Source organism: Mizuhopecten yessoensis, unplaced genomic scaffold (assembly GCF_002113885.1).
Source record: "Mizuhopecten yessoensis strain PY_sf001 unplaced genomic scaffold, ASM211388v2 scaffold716359, whole genome shotgun sequence".
Classification (NCBI taxonomy): Eukaryota; Metazoa; Mollusca; class Bivalvia; order Pectinida; family Pectinidae; genus Mizuhopecten; species Mizuhopecten yessoensis.
The window spans coordinates 1335449-1361753 of record NW_018480077.1 but is presented as its reverse complement, the minus strand read 5'-3'; the positions used below and the strand labels follow the sequence as shown (position 1 = coordinate 1361753).

Below are 26305 nucleotides of genomic sequence, written 5' to 3'. Positions count from 1 at the left end.
AAGAGAAGATAATTCCGCAATACGCAAAGACGGAATTGATTTAATCTATTTCAATCAATGAGCTATATGGCATTGTAACATGACCGATAATAATTTACTCTATGTTTATTTCATTCAGCCCGTAGATAACATTATTTTGCATGACACGACAATTTGGTTTATAAAATCTGCTCGATATGTGTCTCTTGTGATATAAATTTGAGTCGGTGTTGGTAATCAGTAAAATAATGTTGAATTACGGTAAGAGCAATGATGCAGTGTAGCCGAGATCAGTTCACGAGGTAATCTTTTAGACTGGCTTGTTATGAATTCTTGATCTCGTTTTTCTTTGGCCATCATGACGGACTTGCTAGTCGTCGAAGAATCCCTTGAAGATCATTGGTAAAATATATTAAATAAAAAAAACATACCACAGCGTCAACAAACACAAATATGAAGTCTTGAAATTCAAAACAAAATTGAAAGCATTGAAACTTGACAAAAACACGTGGACCACCATCCTTGATACTCCAGGGGTTACGTATACCAGGGCTGCAATGTAACATTTCCTCCAATGAAGCAGAGGCTTACCCTTTAGGAACACATGGTCTCATTCTACTGGTACCTTTTCAATAATCTCCGAGTACATATTTTCCTTGTCAGTTAAAAAAAATCATTTCAAAAAACATTTTCAGATGTAATTAAATCCTGCATATTTGGGATTGAATATGATGCAGTGCTATTTGCTTTTGACTTGCAGTAGCAGTTTGTCCTTGTTTCATCCCTTTTGTGTTTGAATTACAGATTTGTTAACACAATGCTATTATGATTTTTTTTAGTATTTTTTGAGACAAGAATCTTTGTCCTGTAACATACATGCATATTGTGTACTTCGTATGTTAGTTCAGCTTTCTACTGCAAAATTTAGTAGCTGTTCATACTGTAGCATGGTGTGCTTACACTTTCCTTTTTCAATCATTTCAAGTGTTTTTTTCCAATTATCATGTGATTTTCTTTTCCAATTACAGTGCTGAATAATAAATAAATCTTAAAACTATAATATTTATAAAATATATAGCACTTTATTTAAATGAAGCTCTACCATTAAGTATTGATCATTACCATTAAATGATGATCATTTAATGAAAGTATTTATGAAATTTTATTTATAAAAGTCCAACTTGTTCAAACAGCATGCATATTACACCGGAAAATGTAAAGTAATTATATCAAACAACTTCCCAACTGTCACAGCTCACTTATACAATTTTGAACTTTCAAATACTAGAAATTACAAGAATTTAAGATTTTAAAAAGGAAGGTAAATCCGGAGAGCAACCTTTCCCTTCTTTTGATGTGCAATGTAGAGTATTTCTATAACAATTATATATTACCACATTATATACTTCAATAGGTCATAGAGGTTTTGCCCCAAAAGATCAAAAATCTGATGTGAGACTTGACTTGTAGTCATTCTAATTACACTGAATATAAGCATATTTAAACAATATGCATTATAGATCAATAAATATACAATCTTTATTGAGTTTGGATGCTATAGTTGAATAACAAGTTCTTGCTCAAACTATCTTTCACATTTCCAGAGATGCTGATAAATCAACAACCTACCTGGGCAATGTAAAAACTAGTACATATCATAAGTGGGGACCATTGTAGTCATGGTATCACTACAAACAACCTCTGAAGATGATGCAGGCCAATTTTGTGTACATTACCAAAACCACACAAAAGATAACAATTTTGTTCCTTGCATCACATTCTGTCAACCTTCTGTGTTATATTTTCACCTATAACAACCTTTAAACATGTTGCAGGCCCTATTGTCATAAAATACTGGTATTACTGTAATTGAAACAAAACCCACAAAAATCAGTCACCCTTATGTATCACAATTTGACCCATAAAATGTTCTGGATGTATATACACAAACCTGTTCAAATGCTTTGAAGTTCTTATTCTCTGTAACTTATAAATAATTTATGTTATGAAATGTGTTGTGTGACTACAGTTTGGATCCTTTAGCAGTGAAGAAGTTCATGATGGCCATCAGACACTCCTCGGACTGCCATCTCTCCACGAGGACATCACACTCCTGCTTGTTTACACGGTGGAGCGTCTCTCGCAGCTGGTCTCGTGTAAGGTTCCGAGACTTCTGCAGACTCTGTGAATACAAAATTGGAGATAAGTTTGGTAAGATACTTTTTTTTAAATTATGTAATGTACCAATGTTACTTTTTTTTAAATTATGTAATGTACCAAAGTTGAAAACATTACTTGTGAAAAAAATCAGAAATTGTTCTTGATTCTTTATACCTATTACAGCCAATGTTAAAGTTTGACCTCTGCCATCGCTCAAACTTGACTTTTGGCTTGTGTACTGCTTGTCTATGTATCATACCTAAGTATCATATTACTAAACCTTATGGTTCGTTAAGAAAATGAACTTGAAATTTTTAACATATTTGACCCTTGTGACCTTGAAAGTAGTATGAGGAAAATTTAAAGCACTCTATCCCAGGTACCTATTGGCTAAATATCATGAAACTGAGCCTTCCTGTTTTGAAAAAGAAGCTGTTTAAAGAAACAAGTTGATGATGGACAGACGGATGATGGATGCTGAACCATGAGATAAGTTAACTTGCAGGTGCGCTGAAAAGAATGGATTTGTGAAAATTTGGTCTAAATTCACTAAGAGCTCTCCTATAAGTCCCCTTGGGAGTCCCTCCTTAAGTACAAATTTTGATCCTCATCATACAAATAGGGAGGCTTATTATGAAATGTTGGTGAAATCTACCAGTAAGGCAGTTTCAGAAGAATTGTTTGTTTAAGGTTAACCGTTTTGTTCTTTTTGAGAATAAATTCTGATCCCAAACACAGGCATATAATTACCTTCACATTTCATCAAAGTCTGACAGATGGTTTTTGAGCGGAAAATATGATAGTATTCCGAAAGCAATCACAGTTCAGAGATTCCTAAGTGACTTAAATGTGCCATGCCTTGACGAGACCACAATCTCCCACCTATCAAACTCTTGCAGAATGAATACTACCTTTGCTCCTGTAAATTTAAAAGGTACTGAACAAGTTACATTACAGTCAGCTCCCAACTCACAAACAGGAGAAGAAATATTTTGCAATGTGATAATTAAACACCTCTTACATTTTTAGGAAGTTTTGCAAACTTTTCCACCCTTGCTGTGGCCTCCTGTTTGAAGGCGTGGTCAGGAAACACCTCTGTGACAAGGTTCCTTTCCATGGCCTCTACTGCCGTTATCTTCCTGTTGAAAAGCAGCAATTCGCTTGCCTGTGACAGAGAAGGAAAGGAAGCACCAATTAATACAAAAATCAACCTAGGATCAATTTTCAAGTTTATGTATACATTTACATATCGAAATAATTTGATATAGAAACACAAACAAAAAAGTTTAAATTTTATCTAAAACAATTTACATTGTATATAAATATTTTGTAAATTAAACCCTGGATACCTTAATTGTTGAATGGAGAGTACACTAACCACTGTGGAATCAAATCACTCAAGAAAAGTAACATGCTTGTGTCTGCTGACATGCACAGTTGAATTGTTATCTACCAGGTACCCGTTTTTACAATCAGACTGCAGAACTACCTACCTTTGAAACAGCCATCTTTACTTATCAAGTTTTCCATAGAAGATATATGATATTAATCCAGTAGAATAGATACTACACATGTTTCTGGCATGTTTCTGACAGTACATGTTTCTGACAGTACATGCAACGGTATTACCTTTACTTTCATTATAAGAGTTATGTTAAAAAAGAAGCATGTTATTTTTTTAGCTTTATTTCTTGCATTTGTTTCAATTTGTTACACAACCATCTTCAGAGTTGTTCTATAAAACCATATTTTCTTGTTACTTTGTTAGCAATTTTCTTTTACTGGAACAGAGGTATCTGCATTATTTGTTTGTCAACTTTCCCAGAGTAAAATGAGTTACCTACCTTGGCGGTACCCATTAACCTTGGGAAGGTGTAGGAAGAGCAACCCTCTGGTGATTGTCCCAATGAAGTGAAGGGTGTGTGAAATGTTGCCTGCAGAAAATACAGAAACACTGAAATACTATGTGTAAGACAGAAAATTCAGAAACACTGAAATACTATGTGTAAGACAACAAATTCAGAAACACTGAACCGAAAATTCAGAAACACTGAAATACTATGTTTAAGACAGCAAATTCAGAACACTTAAGTACTATGTTTAAGACAGAAAATTCATAAACACTTAAGTACTATGTGTAAGACAGCAAATTCAGAAACACAGAAATACTATGTGTAAGACAGAAAATTCAGAAACACTGAAAACTATGTGTAAGACAGAAAATTCAGAGACACTGAAATACTATGTGTAAGACAGAAAATTCAGAAACACTGAAATACTATGTGTAAGACAGAAAATTCAGAAACACTGAAATACTATGTGTAAGACAGAAAATTCTGAGACACTGAAATACTATGTGTAAGACAGAAAATTCAGAAACACTGAAATACTATGTGTAAGACAGAAAATTCAGAAACACTGAAATACTATGTGTAAGACAGAAAATTCAGAAACACTGAAATACTATGTGTAAGACAGAAAATTCAGAAACACTGAAATACTATGTGTAAGACAGAAAATTCAGAAACACTGAAATACTATGTGTAAGACAGAAAATTCAGAAACACTGAAATACTATGTGTAAGACAGAAAATTCAGAAACACTGAAATACTATGTGTAAGACAGAAAATTCAGAAACACTGAAATACTATGTGTAAGACAGAAAATTCAGAAACACTGAAATACTATGTGTAAGACAGAAAATTCAGAAACACTGAAATACTATGTGTAAGACAGAAAATTCAGAAACACTGAAATACTATGTGTAAGACAGAAAATTCAGAAACACTGAAATACTATGTGTAAGACAGAAAATTCAGAAACACTGAAATACTATGTGTAAGACAGAAAATTCAGAAACACTGAAATACTATGTGTAAGACAGCAAATTCAGAAACACTGAAATACTATGTGTAAGACAGAAAATTCAGAAACACTGAAATACTATGTGTAAGACAGCAAATTCAGAAACACTGAAATACTATGTGTAAGACAGAAAATTCAGAAACACTGAAATACTATGTGTAAGACAGCAAATTCAGAAACACTGAAATACTATGTGTAAGACAGAAAATTCAGAAACACTGAAATACTATGTGTAAGACAGCAAATTCAGAAACACTGAAATACTATGTGTAAGACAGAAAATTCAGAAACACTGAAATACTATGTGTAAGACAGCAAATTCAGAAACACTGAAATACTATGTGTAAGACAGAAAATTCAGAAACACTGAAATACTATGTGTAAGACAGCAAATTCAGAAACACTGAAATACTATGTGTAAGACAGAAAATTCAGAAACACTGAAATACTATGTGTAAGACAGCAAATTCAGAAACACTGAAATACTATGTGTAAGACAGAAAATTCAGAAACACTGAAATACTATGTGTAAGACAGCAAATTCAGAAACACTGAAATACTATGTGTAAGACAGAAAATTCAGAAACACTGAAATACTATGTGTAAGACAGCAAATTCAGAAACACTGAAATACTATGTGTAAGACAGAAAATTCAGAAACACTGAAATACTATGTGTAAGACAGCAAATTCAGAAACACTGAAATACTATGTGTAAGACAGAAAATTCAGAAACACTGAAATACTATGTGTAAGACAGCAAATTCAGAAACACTGAAATACTATGTGTAAGACAGAAAATTCAGAAACACTGAAATACTATGTGTAAGACAGCAAATTCAGAAACACTGAAATACTATGTGTAAGACAGAAAATTCAGAAACACTGAAATACTATGTGTAAGACAGCAAATTCAGAAACACTGAAATACTATGTGTAAGACAGAAAATTCAGAAACACTGAAATACTATGTGTAAGACAGCAAATTCAGAAACACTGAAATACTATGTGTAAGACAGAAAATTCAGAAACACTGAAATACTATGTGTAAGACAGCAAATTCAGAAACACTGAAATACTATGTGTAAGACAGAAAATTCAGAAACACTGAAATACTATGTGTAAGACAGCAAATTCAGAAACACTGAAATACTATGTGTAAGACAGAAAATTCAGAAACACTGAAATACTATGTGTAAGACAGCAAATTCAGAAACACTGAAATACTATGTGTAAGACAGAAAATTCAGAAACACTGAAATACTATGTGTAAGACAGCAAATTCAGAAACACTGAAATACTATGTGTAAGACAGAAAATTCAGAAACACTGAAATACTATGTGTAAGACAGCAAATTCAGAAACACTGAAATACTATGTGTAAGACAGAAAATTCAGAAACACTGAAATACTATGTGTAAGACAGCAAATTCAGAAACACTGAAATACTATGTGTAAGACAGAAAATTCAGAAACACTGAAATACTATGTGTAAGACAGCAAATTCAGAAACACTGAAATACTATGTGTAAGACAGAAAATTCAGAAACACTGAAATACTATGTGTAAGACAGCAAATTCAGAAACACTGAAATACTATGTGTAAGACAGAAAATTCAGAAACACTGAAATACTATGTGTAAGACAGCAAATTCAGAAACACTGAAATACTATGTGTAAGACAGAAAATTCAGAAACACTGAAATACTATGTGTAAGACAGCAAATTCAGAAACACTGAAATACTATGTGTAAGACAGAAAATTCAGAAACACTGAAATACTATGTGTAAGACAGCAAATTCAGAAACACTGAAATACTATGTGTAAGACAGAAAATTCAGAAACACTGAAATACTATGTGTAAGACAGCAAATTCAGAAACACTGAAATACTATGTGTAAGACAGAAAATTCAGAAACACTGAAATACTATGTGTAAGACAGCAAATTCAGAAACACTGAAATACTATGTGTAAGACAGAAAATTCAGAAACACTGAAATACTATGTGTAAGACAGCAAATTCAGAAACACTGAAATACTATGTGTAAGACAGAAAATTCAGAAACACTGAAATACTATGTGTAAGACAGCAAATTCAGAAACACTGAAATACTATGTGTAAGACAGAAAATTCAGAAACACTGAAATACTATGTGTAAGACAGCAAATTCAGAAACACTGAAATACTATGTGTAAGACAGAAAATTCAGAAACACTGAAATACTATGTGTAAGACAGCAAATTCAGAAACACTGAAATACTATGTGTAAGACAGAAAATTCAGAAACACTGAAATACTATGTGTAAGACAGCAAATTCAGAAACACTGAAATACTATGTGTAAGACAGAAAATTCAGAAACACTGAAATACTATGTGTAAGACAGAAAATTCAGAAACACTGAAATACTATGTGTAAGACAGCAAATTCAGAAACACTGAAATACTATGTGTAAGACAGAAAATTCAGAAACACTGAAATACTATGTGTAAGACAGCAAATTCAGAAACACTGAAATACTATGTGTAAGACAGAAAATTCAGAAACACTGAAATTCCTTTTTATATCATTGTGGCGTAGACTTACTAAGAAAACACTGCAATTGTTAATACAGTATTAGCAGAATCTACATCCAGTATTACATTAACTTCAACAGCATGATATACTTATTAAACTGATATTCCATCGACGACAAAATTTGTAGCAATGCCAATTTAGGTTGGTCAATACCTACCTATGATTTTTTCTACAGTGCACCCTGTCTATGAAACTGAACACCCCTGAAAACACATACTTTGTTCATTTGAGTTCTGGAGAGTAGAAAGACTTCTTATGATACCTGGATATCTTCAGACCAAATTATTGGGCCAGTTTAAATCGAGATGCAGATTGGAGAGAGTCCAGTTAGAAAGTGAGTACATGTAACGCAGAATGATTTTACCTTATCTGTGGCATACACAGCATCAAACAGTCCAAGCACAGTCACCGACACACCCACAGCTGGCCCATTGATGAGGCTTATCAGGGGCTTTGGGAAGTCTATGAATGACCTCACAAATTTCCTGTACAAATATATATATATATATACAACTTGCTGAATTAAGAAATAAATTTCCTATATAACATAAGATGCTGGAAGAATTTGAGCTAAATATTACTTATTCATTCAAAGGCCTGTCATCTTTCAAGTGATTTACACTGGTTATGTATTTGAGTATATACTATGTGTTGGTAAACTTATAATATTGTCAGTATTCCTGTCTTTTTATAGGCCTGTCATCTTTCAAGGGATTTACACTGGTTAATATGTATTTGAGTATGTACTGTGTGTTGGTAAACTTATATTTTCAGTATTCCTGTCTTTTTACCCCCAAAATCACTTGGTTTTACCCCCACTTTTCAATATTTACAGTAATTCACAATTTACGCTTTTAAACCATAAGTGATCTATTCTTACTCTAAAATTACGCCACCTTCCTCTGCCATCTTTGCTACACCATCAGGTGGAATGTTCATGAAGTTTCCCAGATCATTTCCACTACAGTAATAGTCTCCAGCGCCTGGTAAGTATATTATACAGCACTATAATACAAAATTAGGAATGATTTGCATAAAACTACTGAATATTCATTTAGTAATTATCTAAAAGTGAATCCGCAAGATAAGTGGCAGTAAATCTTTTACATTTACCACACAAACATGATGTGTACTGAAAAAGGGGAGATAATTCTTATATCTTTACTGTAGGTATGTGATGAGCCCCAATAAGAGAAAATAACTCCTTTACATTTACCACAGAGACGGGATTTGCATAACAAAGGGAAGATAACTCTTATACACTTACCACAAGATTGTGATGGCAACAAAAGGATAAGACAACTCTTACACATTAACTTCAGGAATTTGTCATACCTGTGAGCACAGCCAACACTACACTGTCATCCTGTCCAGCCTCATTCAGGGCATTGCCGATTTCTTCATACATCTGGAAACAAAGAGAAACAAGATATTCATCATAGGTATTAAGGTTTCATTATTAAAGTGATTTTAAAACTAAAATATATGTAAAACATACGTGCTTCAGCATTGTTGGAAAAGGAGCTATTAAATGGAGAAAAAATGCAAACTCTAACCACAGGTGTTTGAAATTCTGACTGTAAATTGAGATAAAAATTATATAAAAAAAGGGTATTACCATAAAAAAGTAATACCTACCCTTCCTTTTTTTAAATGATTTTTATCTCAATTTACAATCAGAATTTCAAACACCTTTGCTCTAGCCAGTGAGTTGGAAAATATACATTACACTGACCTACATTTAATTTAGCAGTGAAGTATTTTTTCCAGATGCATTCACAGACGTTTGATGACTGATGCACTAGTATTAGGATAATGGGGCTGAATACAAAGTCTAACTAAGATTTCTAACCAAACGTTAACCTAAACTTTAATCGTTCCCTGCCGTATAAGACAATGTATATTGGAATAGCCAATATTTAATTTTTTTATAATTTTATTTTTTGAAACATTTTCATCATTACGAATTACAATATTAATTTTCACACTCATTTTTCATTCTTCAACCAACATTTAATACAAATTTTGTAATGTTTTTTTTTTAGAGAGAGAGAGAGAGAGAGAGAGAGAGAGAGAGGGGGGGGGGAAGGAGCCAAAGAGCTTTTACAGAAATAGAGAATAGCCAATAAATTATAATTGATATGTGGGTGGTGTGGTTTAAATTAGTTGTTAACATTCATTTCATGGGTCTTAGGAATTAGGTGGTGGCCATGGAGGTGGGGTAGTAAAAAATGCCTCCTTCCTCCTTTTTTTCATGGTTCGAAGCCATGGTATGAACTTTCGTGGCTACCCCATATAAACAAACTGTAGTAAAGTATTTCAATCAAATTTATTGTATTTATCTTTGTAGTTCCATAGCAACCACAAGAACCATACATTGTTTATGCACAGTGAACATTTTATGTTTTACAGTATATTATTTCTGGAATAGCCAAACAAACAGTACAATGTCATGACCAAGAAGGTTCTTTCTTGCTGAGAACTTATGCAAAAAGTAAACAATGAAAGTGACAAAGCATGCAAGAAATTGCAGTAACACAATCATATTTATTAAGAAACATATAGGTATAACAGCACTGCGTACGGATTAGAGTGCGCAATAATATACATTTGTTAAAAATTAACATAACATTCTGAAAATTATAAATGCTATAAACTAACTGAAAAGGTATTCACCTGGAAATTGAGAGCATTTTTCTTCTCTGGTCTGTTGAGCATGATTTTACATACTCCATCAGTATTGGTTACGTCGATGGTCTCAAACTTTGATGCTGGAGCTTTCTCTCCACTTGGGGGCGATGATGCTGGTGTTTCCTTCCCAGCTAACTCATCAACAATGTCAACATATTTTTGTTTTGCCTGATCCTATAAAAAACGGTTTGTTCATTGGTACAATCTTTTGCCTCCTACAGATTAGCATCAACCATCAAGTAAGATTTTTAAATTGTCAAGCCAAGATTATTTGCTAGAATTGTTGAACTGTTTCAATCCTCTTATTGTACAGTGGTATGGGGATACTTAAGAATTATACCCAAACACTTTAGCTAATAAATCAGAAGCCAAAATTCATTGCATTGCAACAATGGCAATACTTGGATTTCAATTTTTTTTCATTTTTTTTTTACAAATATAGAAAGGTACATTTTACAAAGCATTACATCGACAATATTTTTCCTATACTTACACCTGTATATATATATATTTAAACCATATTATATCATGGCAAGAGCAGTAAATTTGTAGTAAAATACTTTTTATTTTTATTTTCCGAGGAATAATTTATTATTATATGCTACCTTGATTGTCACGTTGTGCACATGATTTTTCTGATATTTCATCAAAGTTAATGTTACATTTTCCAACAAACCTGTGTCATTTCCGCAAGACCATTCCATGCATCCCACTTTGCTTTTCCAACAAAGTCCATCATTCCAGGCTTAGGAGCATTGCACTTCCCTATGGTTGCCTGTGAAAAATAAAATAAAAATCAACCATTATAAAACATTTAAAATTAATGAACTTTAAACTTAAGTACATGTACATGTAAAATCCAATCATATTCTGTACTGTAATAACATTTTTATACTTCTGTTTCAGACCAAATTAATGGTTATTTAATGATGCTTCCTTTCTTATTACATGTCATTGTGACCTAATTCAGTGCACTGCACACATTCTGTGAAATATTCAGGTATACATCCAAGTTTGATCATGGTTAAAACTTTGACCAAGTAAAAGTTAGGTCTTGACAAGATTTTGCATTTACTTTCCATTTGACCCTTGACATAGGTGAATGTCACACTGACCTAGTTACAGGGATGCTGACTTTGATGATCATCAATATACATTTTACTGTTTAAAAGTTACAGCACGTGCACAGACAAAGTTACAGTATATCAGAAGGAGAATTAGAACAAGAACCAGTACGTATATACTAACACACTATGTGTCCTTTCAATCAAACAGAAGCCATAATAATAGTGATGGTATGTATATCCATCAATGCTTTCACATCCTTACCAAATCACTTTTTCCGGGAGGGAGACTCCCTAATTTTCACCCTTTACAATTAGCAGATTTTGATAGATCTGCGTTTTGTTTAAATTCAGCTTATTCGTTGTATCGGATAGTTTTATTTTACATAACAAGTACAGTACATTTCACCTAATATCAAGTCGCTTAATGTCACTTTTCGGTTATTATCATGTTTTTTTAATGCACCGTTTTTCCTGCTATATAATCTATGCAATTCAATTCCTTTATTATCACCTGATTTTATGTCGATTTCTCTTAATATCACTTTATTTTGGCCACTGTCACAAAAAAATTACAGGTAAATGTACTTAAAATATGGATTGTAATTAACACTTGATGACATCAACAGGTAAGTGTTATGTACCTGTTTGAAGAGTGCATACATCTGTAGTTTGGTGGCATTGCCAGGGTCTTCCTTAAAGGTATTGAGTCTGTCTTTAGCTTGACTGAATTTATCGTCAATCACAGCCATAGCTGGAACAGTCCTGTGGATACCCCTGGTGGCTGTCGCTGCAAGCCTATAACAAATACCAAGTCTGGTGTTATCACCCACCCGTTTAGTAGTCTACTTCCAAGCATTCAATCATATTGATGTCATATTGGTTTATAAGAGAAATGTAAGGTCCTCTTCAATTTTTATGCTTCAAATTGAAAGGGGAGGTAATTCAATGAAAACACAGTTTTTCAATTATCACCTATTCATCTGATCTTGTTAATGGAGGAAATACTTTGAATAATTTTTCCATGTTCGGATACAAAAGCTAAAGAGTGGAAATTATCAGTTGACACAATGTCAATGCTTACATCATTATACATTTAATTGGCATTAGAGAAGAATAAGCATGTAATGTAGCTTAAGTTACAGTCCATTTGATCTAGATATCAAAGACATTCATAAATCTTTTGACATACTGTTCATGTTATAATCTAAGTTTTAAACACTTTATCAGAAACCTATAGGGTGGTTACCCTAAATGGAACACTTAATATATATGATGCAGCATTTTTTATTTTGCAATAAAAATAAATGGTATGTATTCTCAATCAAGATTTATATAGTTTTATGCATTTTGAGCCTCGAAAATGACCTTTGCAGAATTTGTTGGTCCAAAATATTGTTGATTTTGTCTGAAAAGTAACTTTTGAATGCAGAATTTGAGTGGCTCAACATTTTGGACAAATAATTTCTGCAAAGGTAATTTTTGACATTGTTCTTGACATGGGTATACGAAGCAACTTCCATTTTTTAAGCCTGTTTCCCCAAACTATATATGTAAAAATATCAAATCACTCAGTTTTAAGAAGGCAACAGGTTTTGATGGCATCTCAGCTAAACTTTTGAAGGCCTGTAGTAAAAGAATCAGCTATCCTCTAAGTAATGTGATAAATTTTAGTTTTAATGTAAATACCTTCCCTAGTCAACTTAAAGTAGCACAGGTTGAACCTATCTTTAAGAAGAAGGATACTTTGGACAAGCAAAACTACAGGCCTTTTAGTATTCTACCAAGTGTCTCCAAACTCTTTGAAAGAGCTATGTGTGATCAGCTCATAGAATATTTTAATGGTATTTTCATTCCTTCTTAGCAGCCCTCAGACCAGGATTTGGATGCCAAACTACCATGTTAAGATTAGTTGAGGACTGGCGCAGGTTGCTGCCATCCTCATAGATCTTTCCAAGGCTTTTGACTGCCTTCCTCATGATCTGTTGCTCATCTGTTGTGTCCACATTTGTCATAGAGTACATACATTCTCAGGATTATATTTATCCACACTAGCACAAACTTACATACTCATTTCCGTCTATTTTTACATTTCAACATTTTAATACCCATATATATATGCAACCAACCATGTGTCTTACGTATAAATGTCTCAATCGCTCATTGCTATATGTCTCGTGTAAAAATAGAACACATATCCACCTTCATCACATATGGTATATATCTTTATGCTGGAAAAAATATCTGCTCTAAATTATATATTACCGCACATACTGTATAACTCATGTCCATGTCAAAAACACCCATGTCCATGTATAAACATAATTAATATGATTTCACCATACTCACATGAGTTGTACTCGCACATACCCATATGCATGATATTAGACATTTTCAGACATTCCTGTATTATTGATATATAAATGCAAAGAGAGAAAATATCAGTCCCACACAAAAAGGTAAATGAGAAATTTGCACAGACTGTCTACTGAGTACATAATACTACATTGCATAGTCTTTTTAAGAAAGAGGAATTGAGATAGAGATTGAAAGAAATAAAAAGAAAGGGAGAACAGAGAACATAAAGAAAAGAGAAGAGAAATGTAGGAAAAGTTGGGTCGAGATGATGGAACAAGAAGTGGATATTCACTCATGTATATTATATATAACTCCAGAAATAGTTGTCATATATAAGTTTTAGTGCGGCTTACTTTATTTTGTGTATTTTTTTTTATGCTGTATATTCCTAATTATTGATTCATAAATGTTTGTATTGTTGTTTTAGATTATGCTATATTAGCATGTATTCTGTCAATTTTAAGTTTTTGCCATATTGGCATATATATACATACATTATACTGAAACGTCTCTTAAATTAATTTATATGCTGCATGAGCTTTATGTTTGCATGACCTTTACAGTTTAATCTTTCCGTGCTATTTTACTTTTTATTCAACTATCTGTGATGCATGTCGTACGAATAGCTCTTCTGAGCTAAAGTTGCACTGTTACAAACACGACTCTAAAAAATATTGTATATTTTTTTCATTTTGAGGAAACACACAAAATATTGAACTTTGACCAGACTGAATGTTCAAAATAACAAAATGATGCAAAAAGGGACAAGCGACGAAAAATCTTCGCCTAAGTGAATCCTGCCGGTCAATAAAACGTTTAGCCATTCCGTGAACACAATCAAACACTTTTAAAAGCAATAAATCTGCAGTAGAACACCTTTGACAGATGCCGGTTGTTAAGCAGCGTCTGAGGATGGAGGCAGCCATTTTTCACAGAGTAGCGCCCCCTAGCGCAGATTGAAGGAGCGCTCATATTTGCGGGCAATGGCGGACAACGAAATTTATGAGGTAAAAAGATTTTTTTCGATGACATGATTATCGGTATATTCAATATAAGTGATCTGTCATTATGTTATATCCACGTTGCAATAAAGACATCTGCATGTTAGTTAGTTACCCACGTGCCGACAATGTTCTACACGACCGTATGCAGTTTCGATCAATTTTACCCGTTTTTGTTTGCGCTTATGTTGTAAGTTCATATCGAATGATAACTGCAACACTGTAGGCAGTGATGCGCGAACTGGCATTTAAATAATAAAATACTTATGGGTCCATAACTAGGGTTGAGTGGCTTAAAAATATCTGCATTTGTTGACAAATTATATGCTATATTGTGACCATACCGAACATGTACAGGTCGTCATTCTTTGTGCAGACTCCCGATTACTGTAACTTGTAAGTTGTAACAGACTTAGCTAGGTAGCCTACAGTAACATGCATAAAATAGATGTAACAATTACTAGTAGATTCGTCCACAGTAAAACTTTTTAAGTAATTTATTTGTTCAAAAGTAACAGCTAGGATTATTTGAAAATAAATCAAGCATCGTTTAAACACAAAACATTTCAAAATTGAGACAAGTCTCAATATTGTACCTACTCAGTACAGTACTTAGAATTGAATAGCAATTAAAAGTTGTTTATAATAGGCCTAACCCATTTTTCTTTCGCACTAAGCAGTTTCTGTTATCGTTACTGTTGAAATCTAAAGATTTGTAATCTAATCAAGTGTTTCTGGTGATTTTTGTAAGTAATTTAAAACTTGTCTGAAAGATAAAAAGAGTCATGGTAATTACTATTATGAAAAAAAGCTTTTTTTTTTTTTATAGGAATTATGAATTTTCTATCTAAGCTTATATTGTTAATTAGAAAAATGAGAAAATACTTGTTAACAGAAAGTGCAGACGGTTCCCGATTGAGCTTATAGAACAAGTTCTGAACAACTGCACCAGTGAAGATTCGTGAAAGAAATTGAGAATGTATTATAAAAAAATAAAATTTTCTCGTAGGCTTGGGTCTCGATTACACTTTTTAGATGAAAAGAGATGTTGGAAGGACTAGTTTGTATTAAAACTTATGTGAGACTGTAACAGAGTTGTAAATTTAAAAGCTATTTTTATTTTTAATGAAAAAACTTTCTTTGGTCATCATCTTCATCTTTTAAGCTTCCTCCGTCGATACCAACGATTACGGAATTCGGTCTTGTGCTGTATTGCTTTAATTATTATGTACAGTGATTTTTTATTATATTCTATATTTTTAGGTTACCTGACCATAGGTCATGGTAACCTATTGTGATAGTCTTTTGTCAGTCGTCGTGCGTTAACTTTTCCTTGTGAACACGATAACTTCAGAAAATGTTAATCGAGTTTGATGAAACTTTGTATGCAGCCATATATCAAATAGATCTCGGACAAGTTCGAAACTGGGAATTATTCGACAGTAACTTACAGAGTTATTGCCCTTTGTAATATTAATTTTATTGGACCTTGTGAACACGATAACTTGAGTAAATGTTAACCAAGTTTGATGAAACTTTGTATGCAGCCATATATCAATAAGATCCCGGACGAGTTCGAAAATGGGAATTATTCGACAATAACTTACAGAGTTATTTCCCTTTGTAATAATATTATTATTGGACCTTGTGAACACAATAACTTTAGTAAATATTAACCAAGTTTGATGAAACTTTGTATGCAGACATATGTCAATAAGATCTTGGAAGAGTTCGAAAATGGGAATAATTCGACAGTAACTTACAGACTTATTGCCCTTTGTAACAATATTATTATTGGACCTTGTGAACACGAGAACTTGGGTAAATATTAACCAAGTTTGATGAAACTTTGTATGCAGACATATGTCAATAAGATCTTGGACGAGTTCGAAAATGGGAATTATTCGACAGTAACTTACAGAGTTATTGCCCTTTGTAATAATTTTATTATTGGACCTTGCGAACACAATAACTTGAGTAAATGTTAACCCAGTTTGATGAAACTTTGTATGCAGCCATATGTCAATAAGATCTCGGATGAGTTCGAAAATGGGAATTATTCGACAGTGGCTTACAGTGTTATTGCCCTTTGTAATAATAATATTATTGGACCTTGTGAACACGAGAACTTGGGTAAATGTTAACTGAGTTTGATGGACCTTTGTATGCAGCCATATATCAATAAGATCCCGGACTCTAAATGGGAATCATTCGACAATAACTTACAGAGTTATTGCCCTTTGTATTACTATTATTATTGGATCTTGTGAACATGATAACTTTAGTAATTATCAACCAAGTTTGATGAAACTTTGTATGTGGATGATTTGGGAATGGGAATGGGAATTATTCGACAGTATCTTACAGAGTTATTGCCATTTGTAATATTATTATTACACTATTTTGTATTGGACCTTGTTTTCATGATAACTTGAGTAAATATCAACCAAGTTTGATGAAACTTTGTATGCAGCCATATGTCAATAAGATCTGACGAGTTTGAAAATGGGAATTATTCGACAGTAACTTACAGAGTTATTGCCCTTTGTAATAATTTTATTATTGGACCTTGTGAACACGAGAACTGAATTGGGTAAATATTAACGTCCGTCAACAATTTCTTTAAACGACTTCTTCTTCTTAAACGCTTATTGGAATTTAAATAAATTTGACTGGAAACATCCGTAGGTGGTGGGGATTCAAAATTATACAAATGGTGGAGCTGAGCCCCAGGGGGCTGAGGGGCGGGGCTAAAAGGGGGCATTTTGGCTTTATTGCTTTAAGCGACTTCTTCTCTGGAACTAAGAGATGGATATCAACCATATTTGACTGGAAGCATTCCTAGGTGATGGAGATTCAAAATTGTACAAATGGTGGAGCTGACCCCCCAGGGGGCTGAGGGGCGTGCTAAAAGGGGACAATTTGGCTTTATTGCTTTAAGTGACTTCTTCTCTGGAACTAAGAGATGGATATCAACCATATTTGACTGGCAGCATCCCTAGGTGGTGGGGATTCAAAAATTGTACAAACGGTGGGGCTGACCCCCCAGGGGGCTGAGAGGCAGGGCCAAAAAGGGTTATTTGGCTATATTGCTTTAAGCGACATCTTCTCTAGAACTAAGAGATGGATATCAACCATATTTGACTGGAAGCATCCCTAGGTGGTGGAGATTCAAAATTGTACAAATGGTGTGGCTGACCCTCCGGGCTTAGGGGTGGGGCCAAAATAAGTTTATAACTTAGAAATGGTTGAGATCCCCACCATATAACCATATATACAATAGCTGAGTATAAAGAGAAATATGCACATCTGCTTTCAGGCCCCACCCTTGGAGACATAGTCCCTGGGCCATAACTTTAAAATGGTTGAGTTCCCCACCCAAAAACTATATACAAATGCTGGGCATAAAGCTCGACAAATGCAGTCATGATATTAGAATAGATCCTGTGGTCTGACCAAACCCCTAGGGACCTAGTTTCTTAGTCACAGCTTAGAAACAGTTGAGATCACCACCCTATAACCATATATACAATTGCTGAGTATAAAGAGATGAATGCACATATGGGGACTACCCCACCCTTGGATACTTAACCCCTGGGTCATAACTTCAAAATGGTTAAGATCCCCACCCCAAAACTATATATACAATGGTGGCATGGCATAAAGAGACGAATGCAGTCATGATATTAGAATTGACCCATGGGGCTGCCCCACCCTTGCAGACACAACTCCTGGGTCATAACTTTGAAAGGGTTGAGATCCCCACCCCAAAACTATATATATACAAATGCTGGGCAAAAAGAGACAAATGCAGTCATGATATTAGAATTGATCCTGGGGTCTAGCCAAAACCCTAGGGACCAAGTTTCTGAGTCGCAGCTTGGAAACTGTTGAGATCCCCACCCCATAACCATACGTAAAATTGCTGGGCATGAAAAATCTAATACAGATATGCTACAAGGATTGGCCTTGGGGTATGGCATATTCCCTTGGATCTCATTTGGAGAATATTTTGCCATGATTGCTTAGATATCCAGGTGAGCGATACAGGCCCTCTTGACCTCTTGTTTCTGTTATCGTGTTCACAGGGTCCAACAATAATAGAATTACCAAGGGGAATAACTATGTAAGTTATGGTCAAATTAGTCCGGTATTCAAACTCATCCAAGATCTCATTGATACAAAGCTGCATACAAAGTTTCATCAAAATCGATTTATATTTACTGAAGTTATTGTGTTCACAAGGAAAAATTAATGGACGATGCAGCAAGGTCACTCGGACTGACGAAAAGTATGAATTGGCCTGGATGACAGTCCTAATTTGAATCAGATGTCAGGTGACCGTTAAGGCCCATGAGCCTCTTGTTATTTTATTATTAAGTCATTCTTAAGTAACGTCTATTGATTAAAATTTGATTACCACATATTGTAAATTTAATATTTTAATTCATTTGAGATATATGTAACCTGGAATTAGATTGTTTAAGTTTCTCAAACAATGTTATTGTCAAAATTCAAATCCCTGATACTGATATGGTGTAATAAATTAGCTTCCATATTACCAAAATTATTTAAGTTACATGTTAATAAGAACATACATTTACTGAAAATGAGGATTTTGGAGAGAAACAAAAAATGTTTTGTAATTATCCAAAAAAAATTGTGAGATAAGGCCTTGCCTAGATTGTTTTGTGTTAACGTATATTGGCATTGCAAGCACATTTAGTGATATTCATAATTGATATTTATTTATAGTGTACTTTTTATAACAAACGCTGCAATAAAGTTTGCTATTGTATGTATGATCCAATTTTGCTAGTTACTGCATTTTAGGCACTCGTGATGAAAAAAGTTAATTTCCACACCTTTAAAATATACTTTTATTTTAAACTTGAATAATGTATTTTTCCATTCTTTATGATAGATGTCTTATTATAATATAAGGCCAAAAAATAATAATTGTCTGTTTAGGATTGCATGGTAAAAAAACCAAGGGTAGGTAGGTCAATTTTTTTTTTGTATATTTTTGTGTACCGTGTGGTCATGTGATTATGACCCTACTATTGTATGTAAAACAAAGAATTACATAAACAAGGTTCATTTAAAGGCAAATTGTGCTCCATATGCTGACATTTAGTGCCAACATGGAGCTGGAAGCCATTTTGGAAGGCAGGGAACCTTTTAAAATTCGAAAATCAGCGGGTTTTTGGATTTTTTCATCAAAAAGTTTTGGGTCGGGGGTAAAAAGCTAGGGTCGGTCGGGAACCCTAAACAGACAATAAATTTTTTTGGCCGAGGTAGCTAAGCTTGAGTTTAAATTTTACATGCTAATTTGTTTTAGGTTGAGCATGCTTTAGATAGACGAGTGAATGATACCACACTGGAATATCTAATTCGATGGAAAGGTTTCAACGAAGAATGGGACACATGGGAACCTCTAGAAAACCTACTCGATTGTCTCCATCTTCTCAAAGACTTTGAAGAGAAAAATGGTGGAAAAGCTCAAAAATCTTCATCTGCAAAACTGAAAGATGAAGCCCATGATTTTGCTATGGAGCTAATCAGCAAAAACATTCAACACAAAAAGTTTGAAGCAAAATCTAAAAGCACATCTCCTAAACAAGCTAGCAAACATGTACAGTCTCCAAAATCTACAAAGTCTCCAGAAAAAGGTAAAAATGTGCATGTTGCAAAAGATGGTAAGCTCAGCCCGTCTCCTAGTAAGAAAATTGTGAAAAACTATTCAGTGAAAAGAAAGGCTGAAGACACAGATTCAAGTCCCCGACAGCCTGCTACTAAAAAGAAGAAAGTTTCTATAGAAGGAAAAATTATGTCACAAGGATCGGCAAAAAAAAAGGTTAATGGAAAAGCAATTTCCCCAAACTCTGGAAAAACCAAAGCTTCTAAAGTTTCTATTGAAGGAAAAGGAAATTCACCTGTACCTTCAAAGAAAAAGATTTTGAAAAAGACAGAATCGCCATCTTTGAAAAAAGAGAGATCGGATAAGGAAAAGAAAAAATCTGTAAGCTTGAAAAAGAGTTCTGAGAAGAAAGCCACCAAGAGACCAAGTACCTCTCTTTCCACAACAGATAATAAAGGTACAAAAAAGCGCAAGACAGTTACCTCTGTGAAGGGAATTAGCAAGTCAACTGGAAAAAAGAAGGATTCTTCCAATGCAGCTAAAAAAGTGCTTAAAAAAAGTAAGAAAATTGCTCAAGAAAAAGTGAAAACTAAAAAGACTGTGAAGAATATAAAGACAAAAGGATCTCCTAAACCAACAAAAACGGAAAATGTGAAAAAGAAAGAAAATAAAACTCTCGGCAAAGAAGAATGTGTAGCTTTGAAGAAGATGCCAAGTTTGATTAAAACGAAAGGTTTTGATTCGAAACAGTCACAGTCAAAACATTTTTCAATGAAAATAAAATTAAAATCTTTAAACTCGAGTCCGAAGAGTAAATCTCAGGTTTCAAGACAGAAAGAAACAAAAAAGTCTGAACATTCAAAAGATTGTCAAAATGATAAAGGGACAGGTACATACGAGTTGGAGGAATGCCTGAAAAAAATAAGAGCAAAGAAAAAACAGCAGAAAAATGTAAAAGATAGTCCGAATGATATTGAAGTGATAGATATGGACTCTGATGAAAAGTCAGATTCTTCAGGAGATGAACAATGTTTGTCCTCTAAAAAAGTGTGTCCTAAATCCAAAGACATTTCATGGAAAGTTGTAGCTAATAAATCTGTCCTCGGTAATAAGAATGACAGCAGTGTCAGTGTTAAGGCCGTCGGGGCCAAGGTTCAGGGTTCTAAGGAAAGTTCACCGACGACACCTGGTGGCAAGCGCATCCTGCAAGTCAAGATCAGCCCCCTCAGGACTACGGATGTTCCAAGGAAGAAGCTGCACTTGATAGACAGTATAAAATCCAAGAAAGTGATGTTGCCATGTGAGTTTATTTATATTTATATTTAAACCCAAATCTAATTTACCAAGTGTGTACAATTTTTTTATATATATATTTTTTACTTGATGAGATGATAGCAGTAATTGTTGGTGTATCATGATCACGATACAGCTAGGCAAACTAAATAGTTTGGTATGTACACAAGAAAATGTACATGTATACCTGGTAATATTATTTGATGAGTCGTTTCAGCTGTAAAGATTAAAATGAATTTATGTAGATTTTATAATTCAATTTTTGGAGGGCAATTTCAGTCAAGGATTTCCACAGACCTGTTCAAGATACAAGTGTGGTTAAATTATATCAAGCAAATTTATTGTGTAAGCACAATAATAACCATATTTCTTCCATCCTTACTCAATTTAAATTAATGCAATATTGATTAACAAGGTACGTATTCGTGTATCATTATTTTTGTGTGTGTATTTAGGCCTCTTGCAATATTAAAAGTTCACAACTGAATAGTTCAAAGTTATATTATTCTTAAACCAATTTTATCTAGATGTCTATACATACATGTATATACAGTGGTATTACACACCAACAGGATTGATATGATAGATAAATGACTTATAATTAGACATGTTTCATTGCTCAGCTATTTATACATTTTTGTTTTCTATAAAAATACATATTTTCCTAATTTTCGGAAGATTTTATACAGAAAAATTGTACATGATTGATAGAAAAATATCCAAAAGTACAAAGAGCAAAAACTAACCTTTTGAGATTTGGGCAACATTTTGAACATTATGATATAAACTTGAATATATAATGTTCCCTTCTTAAAAGGTTTAAAATTATTTAAGGCAGGTCTTTTTACGATTACATAAATATAAGATCCTTTCAGTCATCACTAGTAGCTAGGGAGACAATTTTAAGACATTTTGATCCTCATTATTTCCTCAGTAGCAAGGCCTGTGTCACCAACACCCCTGTTCACCACGGTAAAACCTATGAGCAAGGCAAGTGTTATAAAGACGTCCCCATCTGCTGCCTCTTCCTCTGCCAACATGGAGTCACTGTGTGGTGATGTACCCGCCTACCAGTATTTCCCTGCGGTGATCCCCGTCAGTCCGTCGTCGATGTCATACCGTATGTTCCTCGATAGACTACCCCAACAGTTAAAACCAAAGGGAGGTAAGCGTGTTGAGAATGGTGACTCGCCCCCAGAGGAGATGGAAAGGAGGATCAGTGTAAGACAAAGTGAATGCGCATTTCGCTACAAGGATATTGTGGTTAAGAAGTGCTCCAAATACACACAGATCTGGATGAACACTCACACCAAGATAAAGAATGCTCTCAATCCACAGGTACTGTGTAAACTCTTTCTGGAGAGATATTTGACAATGAATAAGCCAACACATAACAAACTAGAATGTATTCCAAATTATATAAATTTCATACATTGTAACTTCATTTTTATGCAACCAGAATTTTTATTTATGGGCGGGGGAGGATTAAAATAAAGGAGGCTGGCATGCATAAATGTGGCCCATAACAATTCCATCCTGTCGGATTCTTCTTCATATCTCAATTTCTAGCGAATTGATTTCTGAACCAATTTTGTTTAAATAAAATTTTGAAATGAAAGGGCCATGAGGTACATTGTTTCATCAATAGTTTTAAATGAGAGATACATATATACAAAATAACTGAATCAAACTCATCACAGTGGCAACATTACATACATTTTGTATTTTGAATCATATAAAATCATAATATTGCATGTTTAAATTACGGAAGGGAGGTATTCCAGTGTAGTTCCATTAAGTGTATTTAGTTTTGACCAGTAGATCTTTACAGTGCTAGTGAAATACATAGTATATTCTTTCAACTTGTGTTATGCTCATAGGTCATACAGGAGATCTGCTCTGCACTGAACTCGGCCAAGTACGATGACAGTAACCTAGTCATGTTTAGTGGGCTTGGCAATGTTTTCTGTCAGGGCCTTGACCTCCATTACCTCGTCAGAGGAGACAAACGTGTCGCATCACGCCAGATGGTTGACGCCTTGAGGTAGGTGGCACATAAAATGTATAAAACGACAAGATTGCTCAGAATATATTTCATGCATACTTCATTTCGCTAACCAACATTTCTATTCTAATTTTTTTAAGACATAATTTGAGTTTCACTCAACCTTTATATCTTTTCTTAATATGTATAATAATGCTGGTATACTTGAATTTACAACTAAGGCAAAGAGTCATTAGAAATGAAAGGATGGAGGGCATATACATGTATGTGTATGTTGTTAAAATGTAAGGAACAATTATTTCTAAATGCATCGTAATTAAAATATTTTGAATTCATTTTAAGCTTATTTGTCTTATTTTCTTAAAGTAATCGTAAAATATAGTCTTTCACAATATCGAGTATGAAAATTTTCGAAAAAATAAAGATTAACAAACTACAATATTTCCACACATTTTGCACTTAAGTAAGCTTTTTACATGCTTAATAGAAGGTTGTTTGTTTTCTGTATAATATTCAAGATTTTGAATACTATTAAACAAGCACCCTGCTATATCTGCTGTTCTTTTTATATTGATAGAGATTTTACCAAATCCCTGATCACGTTTCCAAAGCCGATTGTTGCCGTCGTAACAGGACCAGCGGTGGGCCTTGGCATGACCATGTTGCCACTCTGTGATGTGGTTTATGCTAGTGACAAGGCCACATTCCATCTGCCTTATGCTCAGCTTGCACAAACTCCTGAAGGGGGTGCCACATTCTCAATTCCATCAGCAATAGGCATGGCAATGGTAGGTGTCATATATATATTAATTAAGAAAATAATTGTTTAGGAGAGGTCAGGCCAATATTGCACTTTAGTTTTACAAATTGATATCTGTTGGGTTGTCTCCCACCACTGCTATGCTATACTTACCAACTGCACATTGGCCTGATCTTCAATCAGAACCAAAGGCCTAATATGAAAACAATCGACATTATATAACTATGTTTTTGGTGTTTAATATAGTCATTACAAAAAAAAGAAAGTTTAACAAACACTGAGTTTTCCTTCTCATATTATTTGACAAAACAGTTAAAAAGTGTGGCATTTATGTTGTCATGTTTAGTTTAATTTTGGTAGCGAGATTAACATTATGATACCCCTCCAACTATTGAGGAGGGTATATATGTATTAATCACTTTGTCAATGCATTCGTCAGTGTGTGTATGAGTCTTAAATAAATTTATCTTACCGGTATATTTACATAAATATAGTATGGTAATGGTAAAATTAAGTTCTACACCTGGCTAGATTTTGGTGGTCATTGGTCGAGGTTAAAGGGTCAAAGGTCATAGCAAAGCGGGGTTGGGGGAAGGGTGGTAATGTGAGCTCCACTCACTTTGTTTCTGTTTCTCATACATAATTTTACACTTTATATTCTGGCATCTTTAATAAAGAAAAAAATATCATTCTGAATTGTGAAGAAGACCTGTTCTGAAAATTTAATAACTTATTGTAAGATATGCATGTTGAACGTTTGTAGGAAAAATAATTACAGATGTATATATTATCAGGCACACCGCTGTGATGTTAAGACTTTTTTTTTATTTGATTTTTTATTTTTTTTACACGGTAGATTAAGCGAATAATTTATGCTTTTGAATTGCATTGTATATATTGATGAAATGATATACCTTGTAGGCCAACGAGTTGCTGATTGCAGGACGTAAAATCACAGCCATTGAAGCATGTCAGCTGGGTTTGGTATCTCAGGTGTTTTGGCCGACAAGTATTATGCAAGAGGTCATTCCGCGAATCCAAAACATGGCGAGCATGTCGGGCAAGGTACTTTGACCATTTTGTGTCTGACAATCATCATTATTACAGATACTGATTTTGTGTCTGACAATCATCATTATTACACATACTGATTTTGTGTCTGACAATCATCATTATTACAGATACTGATTTTGGAGATTGCCTGTGAAGCAATAGAGATCATGTCAATTAAAGTGTGATATAAATGATACTATTATGTGAGAGTTTGGTGTTTAAATAATCAAAGAAGTTTCAGTTTGTAAAATTTCAATATGGATGATCTTACAATGAAATGTACAATGTTTTAAATTGAGAAAAATTAAATGAAACAGATAGTCTAAAAATGTCTGTACGGATTATTAGACTACTATAAGTTGTGTATAATTGAAACCAGTGTTTCATCTGTGGTATTAACATATCAATTTTTTTTTGCACAGGCCCTTGAAACAACAAAGCTTCTGATTCGCAGCCATCAGCGAACCAAGTTAGAGCTGACAAATGAGTCTGAGAGTAATCTCCTCCTGGAAAGATGGCCGTCGTTTGAAACACAGAAGGCTATTGAAAGTTACCTCAGTAATGAGAAAAACTTCATCACAACGTGATGGCAGACTTTGTCGTAGTGTTTAAAAGAATAGACTGATATTATTGTGTATGCTTATAATGGAAATGTTTTTGGAATTGAAGTGAACGAGAATATTTTAATTAAATTCTATAAATGATGCCTTATAACTAATGCATCAAACAACTCTAGTTTTTTTGTTTGTTTTTTTTAAACAATGGAAAAGCACTGTTTTTTGAGAAGCTAGATCATTTAGCAATGAAAGTATGCCTAAATTTCTTAGCGAAATGGGCATCTGTAAAATTTAGACAG

The 26305-nt window shown here is 33.8% G+C and overlaps 2 protein-coding genes across 2 annotated transcripts; one reads left to right on the top strand and one right to left on the bottom strand.

The window, feature by feature from the left end:
- Positions 1 to 1041: 1041 nt before the first annotated feature.
- On the bottom strand, positions 1042 to 14663 carry LOC110443732 (enoyl-CoA delta isomerase 2, mitochondrial-like). The gene is made up of 10 exons (XM_021488110.1): positions 14573 to 14663; positions 11983 to 12136; positions 10951 to 11049; positions 10260 to 10448; positions 8919 to 8991; positions 8464 to 8566; positions 7948 to 8068; positions 3984 to 4073; positions 3161 to 3304; positions 1042 to 2161 (listed from the first exon to the last, which is right to left on the bottom strand). Exons 1-10 carry the CDS (start codon positions 14620 to 14622, stop codon positions 2003 to 2005), a joined length of 1182 nt encoding a protein of 393 aa, XP_021343785.1. The 5' UTR covers positions 14623 to 14663; the 3' UTR covers positions 1042 to 2002.
- LOC110443731 (chromodomain Y-like protein) lies at positions 14623 to 26180 on the top strand. Its single transcript, XM_021488109.1, has 7 exons — positions 14623 to 14703; positions 20039 to 21638; positions 22566 to 22969; positions 23512 to 23675; positions 24214 to 24424; positions 25318 to 25461; positions 25872 to 26180. The coding sequence occupies exons 1-7, from the start codon at positions 14680 to 14682 to the stop codon at positions 26034 to 26036; spliced, it is 2712 nt and encodes a 903-aa protein (XP_021343784.1). The 5' UTR covers positions 14623 to 14679; the 3' UTR covers positions 26037 to 26180.
- The last annotated feature ends 125 nt before the right edge of the window (positions 26181 to 26305 follow it).